The 26621-nt window shown below is 39.6% G+C and overlaps 2 protein-coding genes across 2 annotated transcripts in view; one reads left to right on the top strand and one right to left on the bottom strand.

Annotated features, from left to right (window-relative positions):
* The window catches only part of zdhhc9 (zinc finger DHHC-type palmitoyltransferase 9), a 33004-nt gene extending 13099 nt beyond the window's left edge, over positions 1-19905 (bottom strand). The window contains exons 1-6 of the mRNA XM_046031627.1: positions 19269-19905; positions 18959-19180; positions 8761-8921; positions 4411-4569; positions 1969-2106; positions 1430-1478 (exon numbers count right to left, since the gene is read on the bottom strand). Coding sequence (XP_045887583.1) covers positions 1430-1478; positions 1969-2106; positions 4411-4569; positions 8761-8921; positions 18959-19122 — 671 coding nt within the window. The 5' untranslated portion in view covers positions 19123-19180; positions 19269-19905. The remainder of the gene's footprint in view (positions 1-1429; positions 1479-1968; positions 2107-4410; positions 4570-8760; positions 8922-18958; positions 19181-19268) is intronic.
* trmt12 (tRNA methyltransferase 12 homolog) lies at positions 19874-26531 on the top strand. The gene is made up of 8 exons (XM_046031626.1): positions 19874-19957; positions 22815-22867; positions 23029-23203; positions 23281-23479; positions 23560-23710; positions 23834-23943; positions 24118-24275; positions 24680-26531. The coding sequence occupies exons 1-8, from the start codon at positions 19889-19891 to the stop codon at positions 25055-25057; spliced, it is 1293 nt and encodes a 430-aa protein (XP_045887582.1). The 5' UTR covers positions 19874-19888; the 3' UTR covers positions 25058-26531.
* The last annotated feature ends 90 nt before the right edge of the window (positions 26532-26621 follow it).

Below are 26621 nucleotides of genomic sequence, written 5' to 3'. Positions count from 1 at the left end.
TAGCAATAGCTCCATGTGTTGCTTGACAATGCTGTCTCCGGTAGAGTTTTTAATGTATCCAGCTGATTTGTTATAAAACAAAATTCTTATAAAAGGGGTTTTAAGTATGCACATACATGTTATCGTGCCAAACATGTGACAAACAACTTCGTAAACTGAGGATAATGCCCCTGATATACTTGCTTTTAACTACGCGTTCATGTACGCAAGATAGCTGCCATGCGTATCCAGCGTTCCTTTAGAGCGTAGGTTGTGCACGTCTCCACAAATTAACGCTACGCGTCCGCAAGATGCAATTCAGCAAATGAATGTGGTGGCAGTATGTCGACCTGACAGACAGGTCAGCAGCAATCTACTGTTCCACACACCAGCCCAGGTGGTGGCAGTTTGCAGTGGGTTTGCCAACCGGCATTAAACGCAAAAGAAGAAGGTGGTCAGCGAGCAGATTTAACAAAGGAGATATGGCAGGATTTTTACAATAAAACTCTTGGAGCTAATCTGCAATTACCGAGATCGTTATGATGTCTCATTAAAATCATAACCTCCTTGAGTGTCGCTATGTTTGGTTTATTTACAATGTGCAAATTCAGAGGTTGTCAAGGAAGATAAACTTGTGTCGGCGTGGGATGATCCGGCCCTGATCTGCCCCCTAGTGGATTCACGTTTAATCCTCCAAGTACACAGGCAAGTATGTGGCGTTTGCGTCGTCGACGCCTGGCTACGCCTACACATTGTTAAAAAGCAATTATGTCTGGGGCTTAAAGCTACCAGGCGAAAAGTCAGCAGTTACTAATCTGAGTGGAAAACAATAAAGAAACTGCATTGTATTTTCATTGTAGTGTAGAGCCAGTTAGGCCTAATATTATTACAGTAGAGTATAATAAAGAAATGATTAGTTTGCATTATAGTTTGCATTTTCAAACAGTATGTTTTCTCTTTCAATGTAACAAGAGAAAAGGCTTTTAGGATGGAGACTAACCTTTGTTCAGGAATATGTAACACTATCTCAGGTAACGTTGGCTGGGGTTGCTAAACTTGCCCAAATCTAATAAGAGCAGGACAGAGATGCTAATGTTAAGCTAAATTCTAATAGCTTTCAGGACACGCTTCCACACATGACCTGTAACCCCACAAACCAATTTGGGTAGCTGTGATGTGTTTGGCCTTAAAAGTAATTTGGTTACTACTTTAGTCACGTAAACTTTGTTTAATCCATTCCTTACACTTTTGCTTCTGTGTTTTTGATTTTTGAAAGGCAATTAAAAAGACTTCATCAATACTGTTCGGGGAGAGGTTTAGGCAACGGCCATAGTTGGGGTGTCACACTTTAAAAGTATCTTTCATTTTCTATTCTAGGAAACCTGCCAAACGTAGCACTCGCAGCAGCTGTTATTGTGTTATATACTGTGGTCAGAGATTAAAAGGATATGTCCCAGGTGTTTCCTTCAAAGTGTTCAAAAAGCCCTTATCCACTGAACCTGTGAAAAGAGCAACACACAGAGAAGTTAAAAAGAAAAGACTTTCTAGAATTCCCACTGCTTCTTTATTAGTTTTGTTTCTGTACTGAAAAGGCATAATTCTTACACATTACCCCAATATTAACATAACAAGCCCAGAGCTAATTATCCTGCCTAGAAACATTCCTGTTTCCTCATCTCTCTGTCTCCTTGCTGTTTGCGTTGGTTAGAACAAGGGAGCAGGAAGGATGAGGATGAAAGAGGAATCGTGTCATGCTGTCACTTGCTGTTGTTTGTCATGTCACATTGCAGGAACAGCCTGGTCTGAATTAGTTCATACTTTGAGCACATGAGCATGCGTTTGCATATACACCACAAGCTGCTAGTGAGCCTGTGTCAAAGGTCGTTCTTCCTGTTTTGCCACATTCTTTTAGCCATCAATGTACCATTCTCCTACATAACGCACCTGTCTGTTCTTTCTAACTGGACAAATGACTGACAGGTTACTCACGCATGACCACGTGGACGATGTCAAAGGTGAAGATGTAAATGGTGAGCAGGGAGAGGGACATGGTGAAAAGGTAGAAGTATCGGTAGTTCCTCTTGCCCACACAGTTGCCTACCCATGGACAGTGGTGATCAAAACGGTCTGTGAAAGAGAGAAATATAGAGAAATACATATAAATATGTAAATTGTATAGCAAGCTGCACACCAACTTAGAAATCAAACATGTTAAAAATACATCAGTGTCAGCTGCAGTCCTTTAGTCAAAGACAGCTTTGTGCATCAGCCTCAGTAAACCTGCAGTCTAAATATGGTGATCACTTCCTCTTTGCCTCTCCTCTTGTATAATTTGGAGGAGCGCCAGATGAAAGCAGGGCAGGGTCAAACGGACAACAGAGGTAAACATCTTGCTTTACACTCTTCTCTGCAGCAGACACACTGCTGCACTCCACGGATGGTGTTTCAAAACAACATACAGTAAACACTGAGGCGTGAAGCAGCTTGTAGATATAAGGTCATGGATAAGAGTAGAGAAATTTCAGTCATTAGTTCACCACTTTCATTCAGACAAATATCAAACAACAAATAGATGCATTGCCATTAACATCTAACACAGACATTCATTGTCTCCAGAGAATTAATTGTAATCACTTTGGTGATCCTTTGACTTTCTATCGAGCACGACCACAAGGTCAACGTTTTTAATGTGTCCAATACTTTGGTTTATGACAAAATACCTGCAAAAGTAATGACATTGTTTAGTGCTACCTGCCTAACAAACCCTCTAATTAAAGCTGAAAACATTTTACTAACTTGAAAATTAAAGTGAAATGCCATTATTGTTATGAGCTTAGTTTTGGGTTGTATTTTTCCCTGTGTGTTTCTGGTTTTGCCATTGTTTCATGGGTCTATCTATTTGCCTCGGTTTCTCTCGTTCCTTGTCCCTAGTTATTTATGTCTTGTCTCTTATTTTAGGTCTTAGTCCTGCATTTTAGTTCTTTGCCTCAGTTCTTAGTCCAGTGCCTTAGTTCTGTACTTTAGTTCATGTTAATGTTATGTTATTCCTGGTCTGTGTATTTCTGTGTTTCATTATTTGATCTTGTCTTGTTTTGGGTTTTGTAGCTAATTTTAGTTTTTTGTTCATCCGCATGTTTAAGTTTTCTTAGTATCTGTCTTTTATCTTAGTCCTTAATCCTGTATCTCCATGTAGTCCTGTCTCCTGTTTGGCCCGGTCTCAGTCCATGCCCTGATTTTGCAGTCTTTCCATATTTTGTTTTTCACTTTGGTAGATCTGTCCTGGTGTGTTCCCATGCAATTTACTTCCTGTTTTATTTTGTAATCTTCTGTGCCTGGTGTTCTTGTCTAGCTTTGCTTCCTGTTCTGTTCTCCTTGATGTGATCCACCTGTTTTATGTTCCCGCCCCGCTCGTTTGCCTCCGTTTCATTTAAACCCCTTTGGATTCTATTTGGACTTAGCCACAGTTTGTAAGTGTGCTCTCTTTTTGTTAATAAATCGTTGGACTATATCTCCTCGGCTCTGGTGTCCTGCATTTGGGTTCTCAACCTGTTCAACCACCACTACTGCTCATAACAATTATTGCCCTTGTGAATCACTTTACCCACATAGTTATTGTTTTAAGTCCCATGTGCTACATACAGAGCTAAAACAACTGTTCAAATACTCAGACATCTCATAATATATTAACCGGGGAAGGCTCCGGGTACAAACAATTATAATTTGTGAAATAGCTTGGCTGTTTTATTATGCTGCATATTCTGAGAGAGACTTTAACCACTATAAACAACACTGAGTTGAGAAGGAAAAGATATGACTGCAGTAAAAGAGGGATTAAGGGATGCTGCTGTGTCATGCTTTGACTATGTGTGTGTGTTTCTACAGCATTGGACACAGATGAACCAGTGTTCAGAATGACTGAGCATTTATTCCCTCACTGAGCCTCCACTGTCTCCTCTCATATCGCCTATGAGTCCCCTCAGACGCATTCCTCAATCATCAGAAGCCAAATCACTGTTATTCTGCAGGGTTGAGAGATGACACAGCTGCACACACACACACACACACAGTTCAAACAGCCTTCGAAATTCAAAGCACATTCCATAAAAAGCACTCCCTGTGAAGTATTCAGCCCATTTATTTCAGTTTTCTAAAAAACTTTTGCACCCTGTCTTCTTAGTTCAACATTTATTTATAAAGGTATGCTTTTTTTAAATAATTTAATTACTGTGACAAATGAATGCAGAGAGGTAATTAAGATCGAGGCTCCAGATGTAATCATCACTTCAGCAAGCTATTTTTCCCCACAAAAGATTACTCACCTTTCTATTTCTGAAAAGCTGAAATAAACCATTTTCAATGAGCTGTCTTCACTTTTTAAAGAGTTTTTTGAACATTATGAGTAGTGACGGCAGATCAAGAGAGTTTTCTTACCGACGCAGTTGTCACAGATGCTGCAGTGGGATGCTCGAGGTGGTCGGAAGATCTTGCAGGTGTAGCAGTACTTGAGCTTGACGATCTGGTTGTTGATCTGAACATTGCGGATTCGAGGTGGGGGTCGCTGCCCTGCGGGGACGTTACCATTCGCAGCCTCTGAAAACAAAATTACAACATTCATTAGTAGGTCTTGTTCACACAAATTAATCGCAATACAATACAACAACACAAACTACAGGAGGGGGACAAATTAAGAGGAAAAACCTGATTAAAAGAGTGGAGATCTCAATGAGATCACCTGATTAAATAAAGGTTTTATATATAAATGAGGGAATATCTTGTGGAGGAATGGTGATCATCCCTCCAACAGAGTCACACAGACTTGGTAAAGAGCACTGAAGCTGTTCTGGAGGCTTGTGGCTCATAAATTAACACCTAACAGTGTTTTCACAAATAAACATAAGCATCACAAAGGTATTTAGAGTACAGGTGTGCAAAATATTGTGTTCCCCTTCTGTATATTTCTTTAACAGGCAGTGAGAAATGTGAGATTCAGTGACAAGGACAAGAAAATAAAAGGTGTAAATCCCGACAGCTGAACCTTGAGGATATGAGTGAATGACGACATTGGCTCGATATGGTATTGATGATGGTGGATATATGTTTAATCACTGCTGAGCTGTTAATATTATTTATCAGCAACACTATAATGCAGTGTCCCGCTCCATATGGGCATCAACTAAACTTCCCAACACTGAAATGAGCGTATTTCACAGTCATCTTTTGTTTCTGCAGTCACAAACCAAATGAAATTCTCATGCATTCCCTTTTCCTGGCAAGCCAGATCTTTCTGATTATGCTGCACTGCATGAGCCGAGAGGTTAGAGAGGCTGGCTAATGACCAGAGGGTTGCAGGCTGGAATTTCTCAGGAGATTAACTGTTAGAGAGAAATGTACCATTGACATGCTGCATTGGGAGAGCGTGAATGGAGTTAATGGGGAGAGCAAGCACGGTCATTTGACTTTCTGGAGAAAATTCAGATAAAAATGTGGTATTTGTGGAAATTAAATGATCTGGGCTGGAGAAAGAGTTCATAGATGTGTAGAGGAAAAACTACTACATAAACTAAACTCCATATTTATCATTTATATAAAGCTCTCAGTTATGTAAAACAAAGAAGCTTCTTCATAAATAAATCAGTGAAACTAGCACATTTACAAGCTTTTATCAAATCCATACAAAATACATCTACAGATGTAAAGATAGTGAAATTTAATTTATCTGACAGCACAAAAATGCTCTGCATAATGAATTACTGGCTTTCAGGATAAACCAGTGGAGAATAAATGAATGAGTCATCACTCACGGGGAATGATGCCACTCCCTCGGGTAGAAAAGCTCTGTCTGCTAGTGGCATTATATATTCCAAGAGGATGCCTCTACTCGTATTAGCAGTCCCCCTCGGGACTAGTCGCTAACAGGCTGAGGGGACAGAGCATCGAGGCAGCAGCGGCTTCATCAACATGCCTGCCTAAGCCTCAGAATGAGATCAAACATCCATACCTGCCTCCTAAACTGGCTGTTAGCTCGCCCACACTCGTAACAGCAAGGCTACCCTAATACATTAAAAACATACTCTATAAAAGCTATAAGTGTGGGACGGAAGGGTTTCAACTAAGTGCTTCATTAAGCTGCTGCAGTGCTTATTCTTCCCATTCTTCCCATGGTGTGTGGAACCAGGACCTAAAAAGAAAATTTAGAGAGGATGTAGGGTTAAGACTGACTATAACAAATAATTCCTCTGTCCATCAGCTCATCATATTTTCAAAACATGCCTGTTTTTCTTACATGCATTACTGATACAAAAAACCTAACAGCATCCAAAAACATAAATATGTTAGTTTTACTATTTGTTAAGTATTAGTCTATGTGTTAAACACCCTGTAAATCAATTTGGTAATGAACAGGCTTAAATTTCTTAACTTTGCTTGTGAAAGATCCGGATCATAGATTATGCCTTTAAATAAAGCTGCATTTAAGGCCCAGTCTGTAACCCTACAGTATGCAGGATTTTGCACACATAGCCTATTTAGTATATTAAATATTTTCACTTTCCAGACAGCGACCCACCTTTTTTCCTTTGTTTGATATAACTGAAAAAAATATCTTTGGGTTTGGGTTTTAGACTGTTGGTAAATATGAAGGTATCACCTTTGGCTCTTGGAACTTAGGATGTTTGAGACATTTTTTAAAATATTTTTCTGATTAAAAACTAAATGATCAGTGGAAAACAATAGACACATTTATCCAAAATGAAAATAATGATTAGTTGCAGCTATATTCACAAAAATGATTTCCAATGAGATTTACTCATATAAACTACATGCAGCAGCTGTATATTGTCAGACTAACTGTGACCGTCATCACGGCCACAGCTAGCTAGACCACGGAGCCATTGTCATCCAGCAAACGGTAGGAGTCATAGTCACGATGAGAGAAGCACTGGCTGCCAGCTAACCCATTGTCAGAAGGCCAAGTGCCTCAGCTTTGCTTTCACAGCCCAGCTCTGTCATGAGCTGAGACCAGTCTCCACCCATGCCTCTTGAGTGGAGTGAGGGAGCACGAGTGACGGCTAAAGGACACAGTGGAACTTTAACAGAGACAAAGAGCGAACACTGAGCAGCCACACAGGCAGGATGCAGGGAGGGAGCTTATTCCTCCAGACATAAATAGAGTCTGGACACTTCAGGGAGTAGACATGAAAAATACAAAAATGCACTGATGGTGCTTGTTTATTTTAAAATTGCCAAGGCTGTGTTCATTATTATACAGTGTATAGTTTGTTTTGTGCAATGAGACAACAGAATCCCTTGTAATGAATGCGTGCTAGACTGGGCTCTTCAGTCCATCCACAGATGAGCACACCCATCCTTTAGCAACATAAACCACATAAAATATGAATAAACCAACAGGATTGAGGCTGTCTGCTCACTGCTTAACTAGCATATATACTGAAGTATTTATGCCTCCAAATATACATTCACATCATCTACTTCCACCTAATTTTTTGTTCACATCTCTGGACATCATACTATACACAAAACGTAGGTAATGATGCAATAGCACATGAACTGTAATAACCATTTGTCCTGTTCACATTTGAATGAGTGTAGATAAGGGATTTGTGCCTGGTGGCATTATCAGTACTGATTACACATACTAGCTGTGCATACTTCAAGATGAGGAGCTGGACTGCAATCATACTAGAAGTGATGAGACTATTTCACACCTGGCAAAAACCTGCAGTGGATCTGAGCATTATTACTGAAGGTGCATGAGTGGGGATGCTATTGGGCTGGCGTTATTCTTTTCAGCTATTATCCACAATACATTTACATTTTGGCAGATCCATCACTACAAATTTTATCACATCAGTATTCTTCAGATTCACATTATGGTATTTGTATTGCAATTGTATATCCCAGTCAAAATCCCAAGGTTTGTAAAAACACAAAATATTCCATGCAAACATTGTTATACATTTTTAATGGTTTAGACATAAGGAATGTCATTGTGGATTTAAATGTTTCACTAAATTTACTTACACCGCAATAACCCATTTTCTGGGCAGGGAAAACAAGTTGTGAAGACAACATATCATCACCTTTAAGGTGATGTGGCAAAATTGCTTATTTACACATCCAGCAGTTACAGAGCAACATTATCATTCATTTGTAGTCGTGTTTCTGATCACCTGATGAATGTAAAGTCCAATACTCACTCTCCTTTTACCTCTGCTTTTGGTCTCCACCAAATCCTGATGGAAATATCTGTCTCTTTAGCTGCTAAATGCTCCACTATGTCCACCTGCTAGTAACTAACTGTGTCTGTCTGTCTGGTGCTGGGCAGGTAGTGTACAGTATATTTATAGATACCACTGGTTTAAGTGGGTGAGGCGGTTACCCATTCAGCAGCGACATATCTGTTAACACAGCCATAATAAAAAAGGCAGTGAAGTGTAGTGCGCTTGCGTAAACACAGGGTATGAAAGGCACCACTGTTTCTGTTGAAATAAACCCTTTGCTACATTTTGGGACTGAACTCGGTCCTGACCATTTGGGTTGTTTGGTCGCTGTCAATCAAATGTGATCAAATCACACCCACATAGTCCTGATGAAGCAGATTGAGTTTGAATATTAATAGAGAATACCTAAATAGTTTTTTTTAGATTCTTATTCATAAAGCCAGGTTTCCGGGGGAATATTGGGGAGACAAGAACTTTCAGAAAATAAGATAAATGTAGACTGAAATAAAGAAAATTTCTGTACACAATTTCTGTAACTCACCAATTTCCATTTCAATGAATGTGGCTTCCTCTGGAAGGGCCCGCGGCAGCACCCCGGGGTCACTGAAGCTGGTCCTCAGTAACATGGCCATGACGAAGAGAAAGAGCACAACGGCGAAAACCGGGATGGTAGGAGACAGATGGACAGCCAGGTACGGACATCTGTATGAAAAGAAAAAGATTAAAATAAAGAAGATTAAGATCCCAGTGTAAAAGCATGTAGAGTCTATCAGACAAGGTGAGAAGCTGTGAAGCCACTGTTTTTGACTACAGTTTCTCTGTTTGACCGCATTATAGTATAGAACAGAACTGCAAGTGAAATATTTTTGTGGCCTGCTTTGTCATGATTTCATTAGAGCTGTGATTTTGATAACTGATTAATTGTCATTTTTTAAGAAAAACTGTCAAACGATATCTGGTTTCATGTGAGTATTTTTTTTTTGTTTTATATAATTTGAAACAAAATATTAAATTTTGGACTCTTGGTTGGATGAAACAAGACATTTTATAATGTCAGAAATGGGAGAGCCCTCTGAAAAAGGGTATGTGCAGAGAGGGCATGCCATGACAACATACATATTCTGAACTGGTGTTCAGAGCATAAGGTCATGAACCGTGAGAGCTGCCCTTTCCCTGGACCGTGCCGAAGTCATGGCCGTGAACAAACAACACCGTGCCACACTCCCCTCACCTTCTGGAAGAGTGGAGAAACATTAGCATACATCCATTTGCCAGGCCATTGAGATTAGGGCCAGAAGGGCTTCAACAAAAAGGCCTGCTGCTCAGTGCGATAACAAATGAGAGCTGCAGTGCAAAGTGCTGCGACAGAACACAGCAGCAGCAAAGGCTTCTACAGGCAGTTATTAATAGTTCAACTATGCAGCCGCATCTTGCTCCCATGTGGCCGAGATCATATATTTATAATGAAACACTGATGTTTCACTACAGGATTGCAAGGTACTGTGCCGTATCCTGTACAAGACTAAGTTTTGTCGCACACAGTCTGCCAAAACAGACGACACACCCGATTTCATTATATGGAAAACTGTTCGTGGACAGAAACATTTTCTGTCTCTGAAGAGACACACATCAGTTATTTAAAAGAAAAATCATCAGGCTACATTATAATTACACATTATTCTCTTTTTGTTGAAGTGAATTATAAATATTTAGTATAAGTAGAGCTGAAATGATTAGCCAATTAATCAAGTCGATGCTAGTTCCAGCTTTTCAAATGTAAATATTTTCTGATTGTAAATTCAATATTGTGGGGTTATGGACTTGTTGTTGATTGGACAAAATAAAAAAAATTATAATTGCATTATAAATATATGCAGATATTTTGATAGTTGATTGATCGAAATTATTTTTCAAGCAAAAATCTCTTAAATAACAAACAGAAGATCTTCGGGTTTTGGATCAAATAAGACATATACTGTAGACTGGGTAGATTGTGATGGTCAATCTTTTCCTGAAGACCAAGTCATTTATCGATCACTCATGAAAATAATCAGTAGGTTAATAGATTAAATAATTAATTAGGTGCAGCCCTATGTTTAAGGAATAAGGATTTTTCCACACAAAAAGTACAAGGTGCATTTATGCGGAATATAGTATCCTGATAGACAAAAGACATTTATCTTTATCACATATCAGCTAAGCGACTGCATCTACAGTTACATAAATAAGTGAGATCGATAAATTATTTTGGGGAGGCCAAAACTGCTTCAAAAGCGATGAACGCATAAACGCAACGATGAATGCAAAATTATGTTTTATTACTATGTGATTGTTTCTGGTTTAGTTGGGAAAGTCTGTTAAGACTGGGTGCCATTGTGCTGGGTCATTTGGTAGAGCAGCGATTGTTCCATTAGGGTCTCAGTGGCTTGAATCTGATGCTGCCTGTACATCTCTGGCTGTGCTCGTACTGGCTGTGACTGCCTATATTTCACCTGGATCTTGAATTTGTTAGATCAGACTTGCACTTAACTCTAATAACCATGGTTCAATACCAATGTCCTGCATTACAGAGCCAATACAACAAAAAGATGTGCATCGCTCCAAATACATTACTAATGGACAGCCCTGTACATCCGACATCTCACAATAATAACTAAAACATCTGGTCATTTAATCAAATCGTCAACTATTTTGATTAATAATTATTCACTAAAAAAGATCACATCGTATTTTATATATTTTTTAATTGAACATCTTGGAGTTGAGTTGTGGACTGTTGGTGGGACAAAACTAGCAATTTAATCATTTACAGTGTCATCCATAACATTGTCTTGCCTTCTCATTCATTCTCACCACACTCACACAAAACTGAAAGGAGGTTTAAGAAGGAAAAAGGACAGTCAGTGCGCACACCGTGGCAGAGAATCCACCTGTTCAGTCACAGTGTGAAGATGACCCATTTACATCAGCATACTGAGCAGCACTGACGAGTCAACAACACATACTCACAACACCTGCTGGACAGGTCTGAGCAGTTTCCCTGCAGTGCCTTTTTTCACACTAATGGAAACACGGGAAAGAGATCAAATCAATAGAAATTTCCACTGGACCGAGCCTGTGAAGCATGTTTGGCCCATTTGCTAGTGCAGAGACAGTAGAGAGCAGCCAGGGGATTCGGACAGAGGGGAGGCAGTCTGTCGATGAAGTGTAATTCCTGTAATGATGACTGGTAGGTATTCGAGGCGCACTCTATCATCGCTTCCCATCAAGCCTCCACGTCCTTCCTGGATGTGACAATATCCTCTGCTGTTGAGGAGCAGGGTGGTGCTGGCACAGTGACGCTGTGTTCATCAGTCACCTCAGAGGCAGCAGAAAAACTGGACTTAATCAGGCCTGTGTCCATGTGGGGAAAATGTTTTCTTCAGTGAGGTGATCAATCAGACCGCAAAATGACACCCACAAACCACTTACACATTCCTTCTTTTTCCACTTTCTGCCTCCCCTCTGAGGCTCACAATGAGCTAGTTCAGTAAAGTAACTAAGTATGTTTACTCAAGTACTTTAACGAAGCACTTTGCCTTTTCAGCCTTTGAGTGTTTTATCTTTATACTGCTTTATACTTGTACTTAAAATGTATAAAATTGATTAACCAACTAAGCAACTCATTGCAACTGTGACATACCCACAATGCAACTTGGCTGCTGATATATTACCTCAGTAAACACTTCCATAATGAGTTTATGGTCTCAGTCGCTGGTTTCACGTCTTCTTCAATACAACTTGATGTTCATTTAGTAAATTATGGTCCCATTTAGAGGAAAATAGACCAGTAAGCAGAGTATGCTTCAGGGAGGGATTATCTGTGATTGACAAGTTGTTACCATGACGACCTGTCAATCAGGCAAGAGCGACTCGTACCCACAGCGCTGTGTAAATTTAACCTGCGCAGTTGAAAAACCTTATTAGGAGTTGGATGTTCACTTTCTCTGGTGAGTACATTTAGTTTTAAGACCATTGTTCGCTAGACAAAATGCTCAGCTCTGTTAAAATGACAGTTAACATGAATTACAATTGCACCTAGCTAAGCAAGCTAGCTAGCTCCCCACACAGCCGTTAGCTCCACCGTCTCGTCCAAATATGGTCACGTCCGGTGCCGCTGGTTGCAAAAAACTCAAAATGGCGGTGCCCTATTGGCCAAACTCGAAGCTTAAAAACAGCAGTTCACAAACCAACGGGTGACATCATGATGACTGCGTCCACTTCTTATATACAGTCTATTGTTTTGACCAAGGAGGAAGAATGCATGGAATAAAAAAAGATCTCTCCGTTTCAGCTGTTTTGATTGATCCCTTTTTTAAACTGTCCATCCTGAGTCCAACAGTGTTAAAGGAGTGCAATGCTAAACCAGTGGAGCACGCTTTAAAAGTAGCAGCTCATCATTTTGGGAAATAAACATCCTCACTTTTTTGTCATGAGTGAAATGAGAAGACTGTTAGCTTAGCTTAGCATAAACACTGGAAACAGGAGGGGACAGCTATTCTAACCTTCCATTGCCTCTAAAGTTCACTATTTAAATAAACATAATAATAATGTTAATCAGTACAAAAATTACGTGTCAAAAAAGCAACAGACTGCTTCACTCTGTATTGTTTACTTAAAGGGCCCCTACACAACTGTCATAAAATCATTAAAGAGTGACCATTAGGCCATTAGGCTTGTTTATTGTTTATTACAGGACACCATCTTTGCAATTAGCTGGTCAAAAAGGACAATAATCACAAAAAACATATAAAAGTGTATTAAAGTCCACTGTGTTGAATAAGAGCTAGAGATAAGCTACCTACAGTACTGTTTATCCAGCCTGGAAAGTGTTAAGTTCAGTTTGCTGTGTATGTGTGTGTGTGTATGAGAAGGGTGGGCATTAGATGCATGGGGGTGTGTCTACTGCAGACTTTGATCCAGAGGATTTCCCCTCTTAACTTAGGATGACATGAGCTCATAGATGAGAAGCGTCTAAAGTAGGGATATCGCTGAATTAAAATCACTTCAATTTCTCAGCCATAAAACAGCTGAACCCAGGATTAATATGTCACCATGTGATGTGTTGGTGAGTCACATTTTACCTTTGTTAAACATTTCAAGCCCTTCCTTTATTAATACTTAACAGATGTAAGCTGTTTCAGAGCTGCATGAATCATACTACAAATGAATTATGCACTTGCTGTGCAGGCAGATCCACACTGGGCCTCAGTAACTCTGCCACACAAACATCTGTAGCTGTGACTCTGTTTCTAGGGCACTGCGAAATAACAGAAGCTCACAAACTCTCCTTTTCCTCTCTCGTCTTTTTCACATACAGACTGAAAACCACTCCATTACCGAACTTGGTAAATATTCTGATTCGAGGGGGAGTCCCTCTGCAGCAGAAATCTCAGACAGCCTTTTCCACAGATGTAATCATGCTTCTCAAGTTTGTGCCTTATATCTTACCATTACAACCCTTTTCTGAAAAATAAATACTCAGCGATCTTTGAAAAAACGCGAAATGTCGTTTAACAACACTTTGCTCTGTTCTGGAGGTATTTCCAGAATCCTTAAAGTCTCTTCTAACCCTAACATGGATAAAAAATATTCAACCTGCTACACAAAAGAGTTTCTCAAGTTGTGCCTGTGTTTCCAAATCCAGAGAGCCAGAACTGAGAAACATCCTTTTGAGCACAGACATATGTCAGTTCTGGCTACCTATCTTTAACTGGAGCAGTGGTGGAAAATACATTTACTTAAGTAAGTACAGGTGTGAGGCACGAATGCTTTACTTTCTAATAATTTCCAATACCTCTACTCACAAACACAGTAAAGATCACAAAATTAAAAAACAAACTTTATTACTTAATAATTTATTTTCTTTCCCATTAATCATCTCACGACCGCTCAGATTTATGTTTTGACCCTTTGGAAAGGGCCTGACCCATAGGTTGGGAACCACTAAACTACCTAACTGTGTGTTAACGTATGAATGTATAATAGGAGACAATTTGTAGCTGAGTAGATGATAATACTTCTGTACTTTTGACTTAAGTTTTTGAATGCATGACTAATACTAGACTATTTTTACAGTTTAATCTGATACTTTTACTTAAATAGTACTTCGTCCACCACTGGTTTGAAGGTGAAACAGCTTAAAAATCAATTTGTACATTAACCAAAATTAAATGACCAGTTATACCGATTCATATTTTACGTGTGTTTTCAAAAAAAAAGCAAGGACATACGTCCGTTCTGGCCAACTGGATTAGGAAATGCAGTCACAATTTATTTTCATCCAAATGGTTAAAAGCGTCTTTAAGGAATCTGGAAATACTTTCAGAACAACAGTAAGTGTTGTTAAATGACCTTCTAGGGTTTCAAAGATCGCCTGGTATATTGCCTGGTGGTTTTCTTTTTCGAAAATTGACTGCTTAGCTCTGTGACTCGAATGTAATACATGAGAGGCACAAACTGGGGAGTCGCTGGACAACAAACATCTGACCGAAACCATTAAAACTGCGTGACTTTAAAAGAGGCTTCACTAAGGCTATAGAGGGTACAATCTGTCCAGTTTAAATCAGTCTCCCTTGTTATGCAACACTTAAATACCATGAGAGAAATGAAACATGAGAGCCAGGATTAAAGCTAGAATTACAGATGTTGCGTTATATAATATTCACCAAGTGAAAGAAAGAATAATGATGAATCTGATCATTTCATTTCAGCCACATGAAAAATGTCCTGAGCAGCCATCTTTATAAATTTCTTCTATTTCAAACTAAATAAATGAAGTGGGGAAACATGTAAACCATGGCTCCCTGTATGGCACAGGATGTGGGCAAAAAATATCACTTCGCCCTCCACAGAAAAGCTGCCTGTCCTCGTCCTGCCAAGGAAGCTTCCAGAGAACAAAGCCTGTAGATCACAGTTACTGTAAATGGAGCATGTAGTCTGAAGAGGGCATAAATCATGTTATTGCTCATTTAGCCAGGCCTGGAAGGCACATTCTGATTGGCTAACAGGGAGACAGGGTGGGGTTTGATGCTGAGGGAGGCTCAGGGGTCGGTTACAAGATCTCCTTTGACTGCAGCTGCTCGCTCTGCAGACTCAGCCCTGCACAATGCATCTTCACATTTTCTAAAGCTGGCTAGATGACGGGTGGTCAGCCGGACACACTGAGCGCCTCACCCTTGCAGCATGTGTAAGGATGTAGATAGAGTACAAACACACATGCACATATGCTTCTCTGGCCTCGTAGCGCAGCGTCCTGGGGTGGCAGGACAGATGACACACTGTCCTTGTGTTCCAGTTTCTTGTTCATTCATCCATTCTCCATTGGTGGCTATCCACCAATGCACACACACCACATACACATTAACACAAACGGGAACCAAACCAGTGAACATCCAACTGTGAGGAAGCCATTTGCAGATATGTAAATGTTAGGCAAAGGACTACCAAAAAGCCTTTTATACATCACAGCTAAAACGTAAATATATAAAATCACATTTAAAAATGAGATCGCTTGACATTAAAATAGGCACAAAAACAACAAGATAAGGACATGCAGTCCTCAAATTGATTCCGCCTGTAAAGGAAAAAACAGGCAGAGCCCACCTCTTCAGAGAATAATTTGTTTAGATGTTCCTAATGGGACTTTTACATTTGTGTTTTCGGATGCTCGTTTCCGCAATTTAGCACAAATTAAAGCACAGAGACGTCTCCCTGCAAAGGGTGCCGATGGCTGGTGATAAAAGTAAGATGTCTGCTCGGCTGGTGTTGGACATGAGCCAGGCCACTGCCCTCTGTGTTCTCCCATCACTGCCTCGGTGCAGCTCACAGCTCGACCTCAAGCCAACATTTGAGGAATTGAACCCTCCAAAACAAGGAAACTATGCAACAAAGACAATGTACGTGATAACAGAATGATGAACTAGCCAAAGATATGCCTACACGAAGAGCTTGTTTCTTAAAATTTGATTATAATGGCGCTGCGTTGTGCATATTTTGTCTTTGCAGAAGACTGTTATACAGTTTTTAATCAATGCCAAGCCTTTTACAGAGCAAGTTTCTGAAAATTATGGCCACTGCATGGCATGGAACAGTGACGATATAAATCATTTTAGAGATGAAACAATTAGTCAATTTATTGATTAGTTAATTAATTGTCAAAAAAAATAATCTGCTACTATCTTGATAACTGATTAATTGTGCCAGAGATGAGTGAAATAATACACTCTTTTTTAGCTGCCGCAAGCAGCCAACTAACAAGACTAAGAGTATACAGCCAGGCTCTGTGAGGCTGTACTTGGACACACCCTTGCTTTGAGCTCAATGCTAACGTCAGCGTGCTAACATGCTCACAATAACAATGCTAACATGCTGATGTTAAGCAGCTATAATGATTACAGTGTTCAACATCTTTTAGTGTGTTAGCATGCTAACATCAGCTAATTGGCACTCACAAAAGCACATCTGAAGCTGACAAGATTTTCATTTGATTGTATTTAATTATAAACCGAGTACTGGACAGTAACAATTTTGATCTGATGGTGGCGCCAGTTGAAAATTCAGTGGATTGCCAAAGTGATTACAAGTAACTCTAAAGGAGGCATAAATATCTGTACCAAATTTCATAGCTATCCCTTTTACAGTAGTTAAGATACTTAATTCTTGATCAAAGTGGTAGACTGGCCGACAGACCAACATTGCCATCCACATTCACTGCTACGTTTTCTCAAATGTGAGGATTTGCTGCTTCTCTTTCTCAGAGATGATTGTAACTTGAATATCTTTGGGTTTTAGACTGTTGCTCAGACTAAACAAGCAATCTGAAGGAGTCATCTTAGGGTCTGAAAAATATTAATTTTTTTTCACTATTTTCTGACATTTATAGAAAAAAACGACTATAAAAATGATTGTTAGTTGTGGCCCTAATACAGGCTCCTACCAAGAAAGACTGGCCTTCTTGTTTTAATGCTTCTGTTAAAAGGTAGGTGCAAATGAGCAGTAGCCTATGTGAATGCATTAAACCTCAGAGCCTTTCTGGAGAAGGCTATTACACTGATATGTATCAACATGCCGTGCAATGGCGAGTTTGAAAATTACCCCTATGTTGTCTGGGTCCTATCTCCACGTTAATATCCAACCCCCCATGAGAGAAAATTATGTTCCACTGTAATATGAACGTAGTATGCTGACTACCCTCCAGCCATTAGTCACCGCAGTGCCTCCTCTGGGCTCTGGATGTTCAATGTGAGCAGTATCATCTCTCTCTCTCTCTTTTCTCTGAGCCGGACAACAGCTCCTTCTGTCCAGACTCCAAGGAAAGCAGGAGGCCATTAAAGTGCAGAGCAGATAGAGATGGGAAGGGCCTGGCACTATGTGAGAGCAGCTACTTCTCATTTTGCTATGCTTTAAATCCATTTGGCCTAGTAGCTGCATGCACACCCACAGTCAAGAGGGGTTACTGTGTTACAGAGCAGGATATTGTGCCAAATCATTGTGCCTGATTTGTCGGGCAAGGAGAGAGAGAAGTAAGAGGAAACAAGTGGGACAAAGACAGAAAATGAGTGCAATCTAAATGAGGACCAGCGCTGCATTATGATCATCATTCAAACTCATTTTAAAAACTATCCTCTGCGCAGCCTTATCTGACAGGATCTGGGATCACATGCTGCATCCGAACCGACCTGCAGTGTTTGCAGTGCTAATGAGTCCGATGGGTTGTGCGAGTAGTGGGTTGAGACAGAACTGCTGACACAACAGCAAAAAGGCAGCTTTCCTTTCTTAGACCAGAGGAAAAGCTGGACAGCTATGGGGTTATTAAATATGTAACACCTCAGTATGTGGTCAGTCATAAACCTTCCCTGTCAGGGACTGCATTTTGAGCAACAAAACATCGGATCCACAGTGTATCTATAGGTGCTTATCAAAACAGAAATTCTTGGTTGTTACAAATCAAGGCCATACAGGAGGTTGTGATCAGCTTACAGTGAGAAAGCAATAAGAAAAAACTGATCCAAACAATCACATTACCTTCAAGTATCAATACCCCCCAAAAAAACTATTGCACACATGCTGAGACTACTAGCAATATTATTACAATAAATGAATAATTTGTGATGCAAAAATAGGCTGCCAAATATTTGCTGGTTCAAGCTTCTCAAATGTGAGGATTTTACTATTGTCTTTGTCCTATATAAAGATAAGATATTACTTTATTAATCCCCCATAGGGGAAATTTAGGTCAACATAGAAGCACAAGGAATATAAAAGAACAGATGCAGTATTGTAGATGTATTAACACACTATGTGGTAGTAACCGGAATACATTTGGGCTTTGGATAGTTGGTTGGATAAAATTCCAATGCATCACCTTGAGTTCTGGGAAAGTGTAACAGGCAACAACTATTTATTAAAATCCCAGAGCCAATGGTGACATATCCTAACACTCAAAGACATTTGGTTTACAATGATGTAAGATAACCAGAAAATACTCACTTTTAATAAGCATTGTACATTCTTTCTCAAAAATCGATCACGATTAATCGACTAATCAGCGCAGCTCTAAAGTTGGCTTATGTTGTATAAGGTTACTCACTTTACATCCTACTGACAGCCGCTTATATAAATATTAGGAAACTGGGCATTGGGAATAAGCACAAGATACCTAAAGCTCAATAGGAGCCCGGAGAGAGGAACTGACTTACTCAAAAGCAAAGAAGAGAGCGCAGGTCCCGACGATGAGGAACAGGGTCAGGTAGAAGACTCCTTTCTGCCGGGCCATCATCACCCGTCCGTCACAGCAGAAAGTGTTCTTACCCGGGAGCTTCTCCCATTTTCGCACCTTTCGTGTTATCATCACCGCCGACATGGTGTCCTCTTGTCAGATGGGTCCTCAGTCCTTCTTTGAGTTAATGTCAGCTGTTCTACTGTAAAACAATAAGCTGGTAGCTTTGGAGAGCTCCTACACTGTTCAATGTGACACACAGTCCAATTGCAAAAAGACAAACCACTTACTCGGTAATATTAAAGATTTTTGCACAAGGCGACGACTAAGAAGCAATGTCGCAGTCACATCATCAGTGTTTTCTAATCCATATTGTATCCAGTTTCCCGTCTTTAGGCTACTGCAGCATGTCATTCCCACAGTGAGGCTCCCACGCTGCTGCTCAAGCAATCTCAATCCTCTCAACGCCCAATCAGTATTGGAAATTATTAGAAATTTATCCAAATGCTTGCGGCAGATGTTCCCCACCAGAAGCTAGAAAACCAAGCCGTGGCTGTTGCATCGGGAGAGCGGACCTTGACCCATTGAAATTCATATCATCACGATAAATCATAAATGATCGCACACGCGAGCTGCTCCGCGTTCACTGACGTTATACTATGCCCAAGCTGCTGGACATGGTCAGCAGGCCTTCATGTAAAGAGCAAAAAAATGAAGACGAAAAACAGAGATCATTAATAGGAAATTATCACCTGCATGGACGCAAACATGCAAAGCTGTCCGATGTGCTTATTCCCCGCAGGATGCCAGCTCTCGGTTTTACTCAATGGCAGCAGGAAACACGCCTAGATTGAAATGTCTAATCTTAAAGGGGCAGGACAGGTAAAACAACAAGGAACAAAGGACACAGATGGAGGTCCTATTTAGATCACATTCATATGCTAAATCGCTCTCCTGTAGTATCGACCAAGAGAGGAAGGTGAGAAGTGCATTAATGAAGGTAATTGGTTATAGACACCAGATGCATTAATCCCTCAGGTGCTGCTCCATGTGTAGTTCAATGGCTCCAGAGAGCAGAGGAAAACGCTGCAGAAGTCCTCAGAGTCAATCATGTTATAGAATAGCCTACTAGGAACACTATGGACAGAAGATATGTTCACTTTGAGTATTTTAAGCTCCAATTTATATAGGCTATGTAGCCTATATACTGTGTGCATATTTTATGTGTTTCATGCTATGGTTTCATGCTATTTGTAGTTTATTGATTAATTGTACTTCATATCTAATATTCTACTTTATTAAATCCATATTCTTTATTTTGAATAGTGTTTTTTGTTGTTTGGTGTTGTATAATTATTTAGAAATGTGTTGTGTTAATGTTGTTCCATGTCAGAATAAAAAAAAACAAAACCAATAGCCTATTCTGAAAACATAGTAAGGTAGTGCAATTCCTCTTCTTAACGTTTTAACGTAATTAGTATTAATTAATTTGTTAGTAGGCCTACCTATGGGTAGTACCTGCATTTGACTTTTTTTCAGAAGTCTTTGTTCATGTAGCCTACTGCTGCTGTGACATGTGAATTAGCCCCCAGGGATAAATAGTATAATAATAATAATAATAATAATCATTGTTAAAAGGTGAAAATAAAACACCACAGATTCAAATTCTCACCTCTCAATTGAAACGATAATGTGTCATTTTTTTCCCCCTTTGAATGCAAATTGCAGATTTCTTTTAATTTTTTTTATTTTCTGATAACATGCTGGACGCTATATTGTGTTCATGGTCAATAATCTGCAAAAATGAAAAGCAGAAATTAATTAATTAATACAAATGACAAAATTATGACAAAAGATGTGCAACTCACATAAATGTAATACTACCTAGCTCAAATCTTTACGAACATTATGATGCATGTTGCAACAAGCTCAGGTCTTGGGTTAAAATATGTTTGGCCTAAATCCTGTGTGTTGTGTCTCTTTCAGAAGCCTTGTATTTATCTCAGCCTTAGCCTTTCTGACTTTTGTAATAGTAACTGTAAACTCAGCATGAGCTTATAATTTAAAGTATGTAGTGATGTGTTCATGGCTGGTGATAATAGTGACATTTACACTGGCCAAATACAAGCTACATAATAACACATGCTAAGTCTCCTTGGGTAAAGAAAAAGTGATGGTTCAGTATTGGCCATTTTGGCCTACTTGTTGCTCCACAGAGGCAAGGAGATGGCACTTTATCAGACACACAGGGGAGGGCTGGACTATAAAAGACCCAGAGAGTGAACCAAACATCCTTCACTCTCAGTCTGTGCAGAAGTCATAGACCAAAAGCTACTGTGCGTCTCCATCAGTCAGGATTCCTGCTGTTTTATGTCTACTCCAGAGGAGGACATTATAAATACTTGCTTTGACCAACCTGCCAACTCAGGTTCAAATGTATGACTGCGGACGGCCAGTCAGAATTCAAATTCTGGTGCCACTTTTCATTATATAAGGAGAGATAATATAAATATAAGGAGGATGAGGTTGTTTGATCTTACTGACAGCAGAAAGCTTAACGATTGTATGACTGATCTAATGTGCAGCATCATTAGCTAGTACCATCTCTACAATACAAACAAGGACATATTCCAGGACAAGGACGTTAATGTAATTCAGGAATCAATCAATTAATAAAATATGAAGACCAATAAGAAGACCAATAAAATAGGCAATACTGAGACAAAACTTTAGAAAGGATGTCAAAATACATTTGTATTATTATGAAACCACCTAAACATTGAAAAAAATTACTTGAAATATCCTGAAATCTATTTTATTTACAGTGAAGGCAGCACTGTGGAAATTATGATCATACTGAACTGTGTGTATTTTATTTCCACTACATTTTTACTGTTCTAACTATGAAAATTGTAAAGGCTAAACATCTATCTAGGTGAATTAACGTTATAGTAGGATACAGCATTTTTTGGAGTCATAGACTCATAGAGACAAAAAGTCAGGAAATCTTGGCATCTGTTGCATCAATGTAGACTTTGTATGTCTTTCCCCACAAGTCCTCCAATCTTATGGAAGTGCAATACCATAACAAAAAGGGGAACAGCATATTGATTTGGGACAAACAGTTTTTATATAATAGTAGCAAATCTTGACATATGTACAAAATAAATAAATACAATAAAAACTTCTTCATCTTTATGATTAATGTTGGCTACTGTGACATTTATAATTGTATTTTTCTTCCCGTTCAAGACTAATTCAAAACGTTTTCGTGTACCTTTGTATGAATTTGTTGGATCTTTCACTGTATTAGACTCATAGGCCATTTTAACTCACTGATACAACCCATATGATTATACTGTATTATACTATATATATGGCCGTGGATGACCTTTAGTGTCGCCTACATTAATGTTACTTTAGAACAGCAATAAAGCATAACTCATCTCCCTGAGTTTGTCTCCATCTACAGACATTAAAGAGCTAGTTGTTGAAATTGATTTATCCCTTCTTGTAATTTAACAAGAGCTGACGTTCTCTAACAGACGTTTAACATGAATAAAGGTGTAGCCATCACCCTTTTACTAAGAAATGTCCTTTCTTCAGCGTAAGAAAAGATTTTACCGTGGAGGTTTATTTTAAGCCGCAGCAGTTTGTCTTTACAATAAAGTTTTGAATTTTGAAACGTCCGTCCTGCATAATAATCCGACTGGCAACATTCCCCGTGTGTGTTATTGTGGAGCAGCTACTGGTTATCTGTACTTTTCGTTTTACGCTAAATAAATACTCTTGAACTGTAAAACACAAATACAGTGTCTTTGTTTGTTTGCGTATAGATGGACGGTGTGCCTTGCCTTCGTGTGTCGCAGTGCCATGCACAGCAGTTAAGGTAATCAGCCTTTCAGTGAGTGAATAGCTTCTTAAGCTAAGTTAGCTAGCAGTTAGCATGGGAACCGTAGACACTGATGGGAACTAAGAGCAATGGACAGACGGTCAAATATGCCTCTCTGTACTAATTCTGATGACCCTTTTGCATGTCTTAACTTACAGGAAGTGTCTACAGTCCAAAGGGGCTCTGGACCTGAGTTTGTGTTTACTGAAAGACTCAGGCGGGACTGGGACAGTCCTCTTGCCCATTTTACCATCATGTGTGTCACAACTTGATCTGCAATCTCTCAGAACAATGGTGGCTTCAGACAGTGATTGTGAAATAGTTTGGAGCCAGGTAAATAAAGCTGAGTTTCACAGCAGCTTTAAACTACTTGTATGCATATCCTGTTATCTGTCCTGTTTTCACCACAGTCTCATTTGCAGTCAAAGAAGGAGAGAGGAAGGACGAGTGCTAATAAACTAGAGAAAATCCTCCTGGAGCTGTTGGAATCTCATGGTGAAAGATGGACAGAGGAGTTGAGGGAGGACCTCCCTCGCAGCTTCCAGAGGCATGGAGACCTAGTCCTGCTGGGAGACAACTGTTTCACCCTGCCACTATGGAAGAAAATGGGTATTGTTCCCAAACCTAGCCACAGTTTTCTTTAGTACTGGGTGTACAAAGTAATTCACTGATTGCTTTTACATTTCTAGATAAACAGCTATGGATTGCTGTGGCCAAAGGACTTGGGGCAAAGCGCCTGGCAAAGATGAGTCGAATATCCAAGGATGGATTTAGGTCTCCCGTGGTGACGATTCTGTTAGGACAGCACTGCTGGGTCAAACATGTGGACAATAAGATTAGGTAAGTCTCAGTCCTAATCAATCAGAGTAATTTATTTGCTCTTAATTTGATTATTGAATGGGCACATGAATGAATACATACTAAAACATGTCTGAGTTTAAAATGTGTTCACCTTTGTTTCAGGTATGAGTTTGATGTCACCAAATGCATGTTCTCAGCTGGAAACATAACAGAGAAGCTCCGGGTGGCTGGATTTGACTGCAGAGGGGAGACTGTGGTGGATTTGTATGCAGGTGGGATAATTGTGTCAGTGTGTAAAGTAGAAAATAATTGTAATGTATCTTCATACAATCCATCCATCCATTATGTTACTTTTGTGTCTAACCCTTGTACTCTTCAGTCGCAATTAAACATAATCTGAAACATGAATGTTGGTGTCTAACTATCACAACTGTATCTTGTGTCAGGTATTGGATACTTCACCCTCCCATATCTGGTATATGCGGGGGCTAGTCATGTTCACGCCTGTGAGTGGAACCCTGACGCAGTTGAAGCTTTACAGAAAAACCTCGTGGCAAACAGGGTGTCTGACCGTTGCACTGTTCACCAAGGAGACAACCGACAAGTAATGTCTTTTCATATGTGTCCCATGCTGCTGATGTGACATGTATTGTTTACACACAAGTACAATATTAGCTCTGTGTTAATTGGATACTTCTCCACAGGGATGAAAGTGTTAATTTATGCCCTCTAGTGGGTGTATTAGTTCCCATCTCCACTGAAAACCATGCCAGCAATTATTGAAACCTCAGGATTTTATTTCTATCAGCACAAAAGAGAATGAGTCAAACATAAGTGGTTATCTTATCTAAGGGATTGTAAACAATGGCCTTTAGGTCTAATCTATGTAAAATGCATGTTCTCTTACTTATTGTGCTCTGTAGCTATAAAACCCGAAGCTCGGCACTGTTACAAGAATAATAAAATAATAATTTTTTAAAGAGTTTTTTTATTTGCATCATTTTCCAGCTCCAGCTGTGTGACATTGCTGACCGAGTGAACCTGGGTCTCATACCGAGCTCTGAGGACGGCTGGCCTGTTGCCTGTCGACTGCTGAAGAGAACAACTGGTGGCATTTTGCACATTCACCAGAACGTTACCTCACCGTTACCGAACACGGCAGCCGTTTCAGCAGTCGATGACACCACTGAGAGGGTTTCTGGGAAGAAAGTTGACAGAGATGTGTGGCAGGCCTGGGCCGCTGACACAGCAAACCAAATCGCCTGCCTTTTAAAGGACATCACTGGTGCACCGTGGATAACAAACATCCAACACATCGAACACGTTAAGTCATATGCACCTCATGTTCACCATATTGTGCTGGACTTGGAGTGCAGACCATCCTGAGCTGAACAGATGCTGAGTGGACACTCTGGCATTAAACATTTTAATGTTGCTTTATTCTAAAGAGGAATTGGGCATCTGTGTGGTCCAGATGTTTTCAATGCAACCAAACAGTAGTGGTTTGTGAAACCAGTGGCTGCAGTGTTTTTTATAAACCTTTTATTTGTCCAGGGCAGGTTCACTAAGCACAAATGCTGTTTTTCTTTTGTCAGTTGTTTTCTAGAAACGCCCTGTCTTACACTCATGTCAGTATAATCACACCTGGAAACTGCTAAGTCGTATCACAACCACAGTCTTATCTGTTGGCTACTGGACAGCAGAGAAGTCATGATTTATGTGCCTTGCTCAAGGGCACCTCATTGTTGTTATACTCACTGGATTTCCATCTGGTGTTTGATCCATAGACCCTTTTGATGAAATGAAAAGCTGAAGACTTGACTCACATCCATTGTTCCTGACTCTCACATCAGTGAGAATAACAGGAAAATGCAAACTTACAAAACTCTATTATGACCTGTCAAACTACAGGAGTCATATTTGACATGAAAGTAAAGGTCAACCTCTATGAGACATTTAAATAGATAACATACATTACATACTCTACCTTGCCAATTTATTTTCAGAACTTTGAGAGGCAACAGTTATTTTTTCCAAAAACATTTGAAAAAACACAAGAGTTTCACTCCTGAGCTATAAACAGGTGACAACATAAAGGATAAACCTGAATAAATGAGTGGACAAACAGAGCACACAGGGTGCTCACTGAATGGTAATAATATGAATCATATGATTTGGCCTTCACAGTCATTAGGTCTGAACCCAATTGAACAGCTATGGGAGAATTTGGATCCAAATAAAGGAATGTCTTCTGGATGAATGGTGTTCATCCTTCCTGTAGAAATCTATGCCAAGGAACAGTGAAGCTGTTGTGGCGGCTCGTGGTGAACCAACACGTTACTAAGACCGTTAATGTGTTTGTTTTTTTCTCCCATCTGTATCTGCCATGGATGTAGTAGGAGGTGCAAAATGTGTATTTGCACTACTTCGCCAAAAGAGCCTACTCAAGACACTGTTGGATTTTCTCAGCAAGTGATGGCCCATATGAGTTTCCTCTCAAGTGTAGTATTAATTATATGAAATACAAACTCAGCAGATCTGCCTTGTTGTTGCCTTTGGTCACGTGTACAGTAAATTAGTTGGGAGTTGTTATTAACATTAATTTAATATCAGACAACACAGACAATCCTTATGATACTCACAAGATGATATTTAAAATGTGGGGAAGACGAAGAAGAAGAAAAAAGTTAGGCTATACTTTTTCTTTTTTTAGATACCAGAGATTTGTTGTAAATGGAAATTAGAAACGCCACTGTGAGAATTAACAGGCAGTTTTTATAGGCCCTGTGATCATTTGCTTTACTATGTGTTGTTCTGCCCTCACTTTGCATACGCCCTTACAATAAATAATGACATAGTATGTGCCAAGGGATAGTGCCTTTATGTCTCAATTGTAGTACATATATTGCTGTATCTATATATGAATTTCTCACGTCTGATACAGTCTACT

The sequence above is a fragment of the Micropterus dolomieu genome, linkage group LG19, assembly GCF_021292245.1.
Source record: "Micropterus dolomieu isolate WLL.071019.BEF.003 ecotype Adirondacks linkage group LG19, ASM2129224v1, whole genome shotgun sequence".
NCBI classification, from domain to species: domain Eukaryota; kingdom Metazoa; phylum Chordata; class Actinopteri; order Centrarchiformes; family Centrarchidae; genus Micropterus; species Micropterus dolomieu.
The sequence above is the reverse complement of the archived record's forward strand: the minus strand, read 5'-3'. Positions and strand labels throughout refer to the sequence as shown.

Excerpts from the sequence above, each read along its gene's own strand:
- trmt12 (XM_046031626.1), top strand. The coding sequence starts at position 19,889 with ATGGAGGTCCTATTTAGATCACATTCATATGCTAAATCGCTCTCCTGT. Across the intron at positions 22,868-23,028 it reads TGCCATGCACAGCAGTTAAG|GAAGTGTCTACAGTCCAAAG; the intron begins GTAATCAGCCTT and ends CTTAACTTACAG. Across the intron at positions 23,944-24,117 it reads TGTGGTGGATTTGTATGCAG|GTATTGGATACTTCACCCTC; the intron begins GTGGGATAATTG and ends ATCTTGTGTCAG.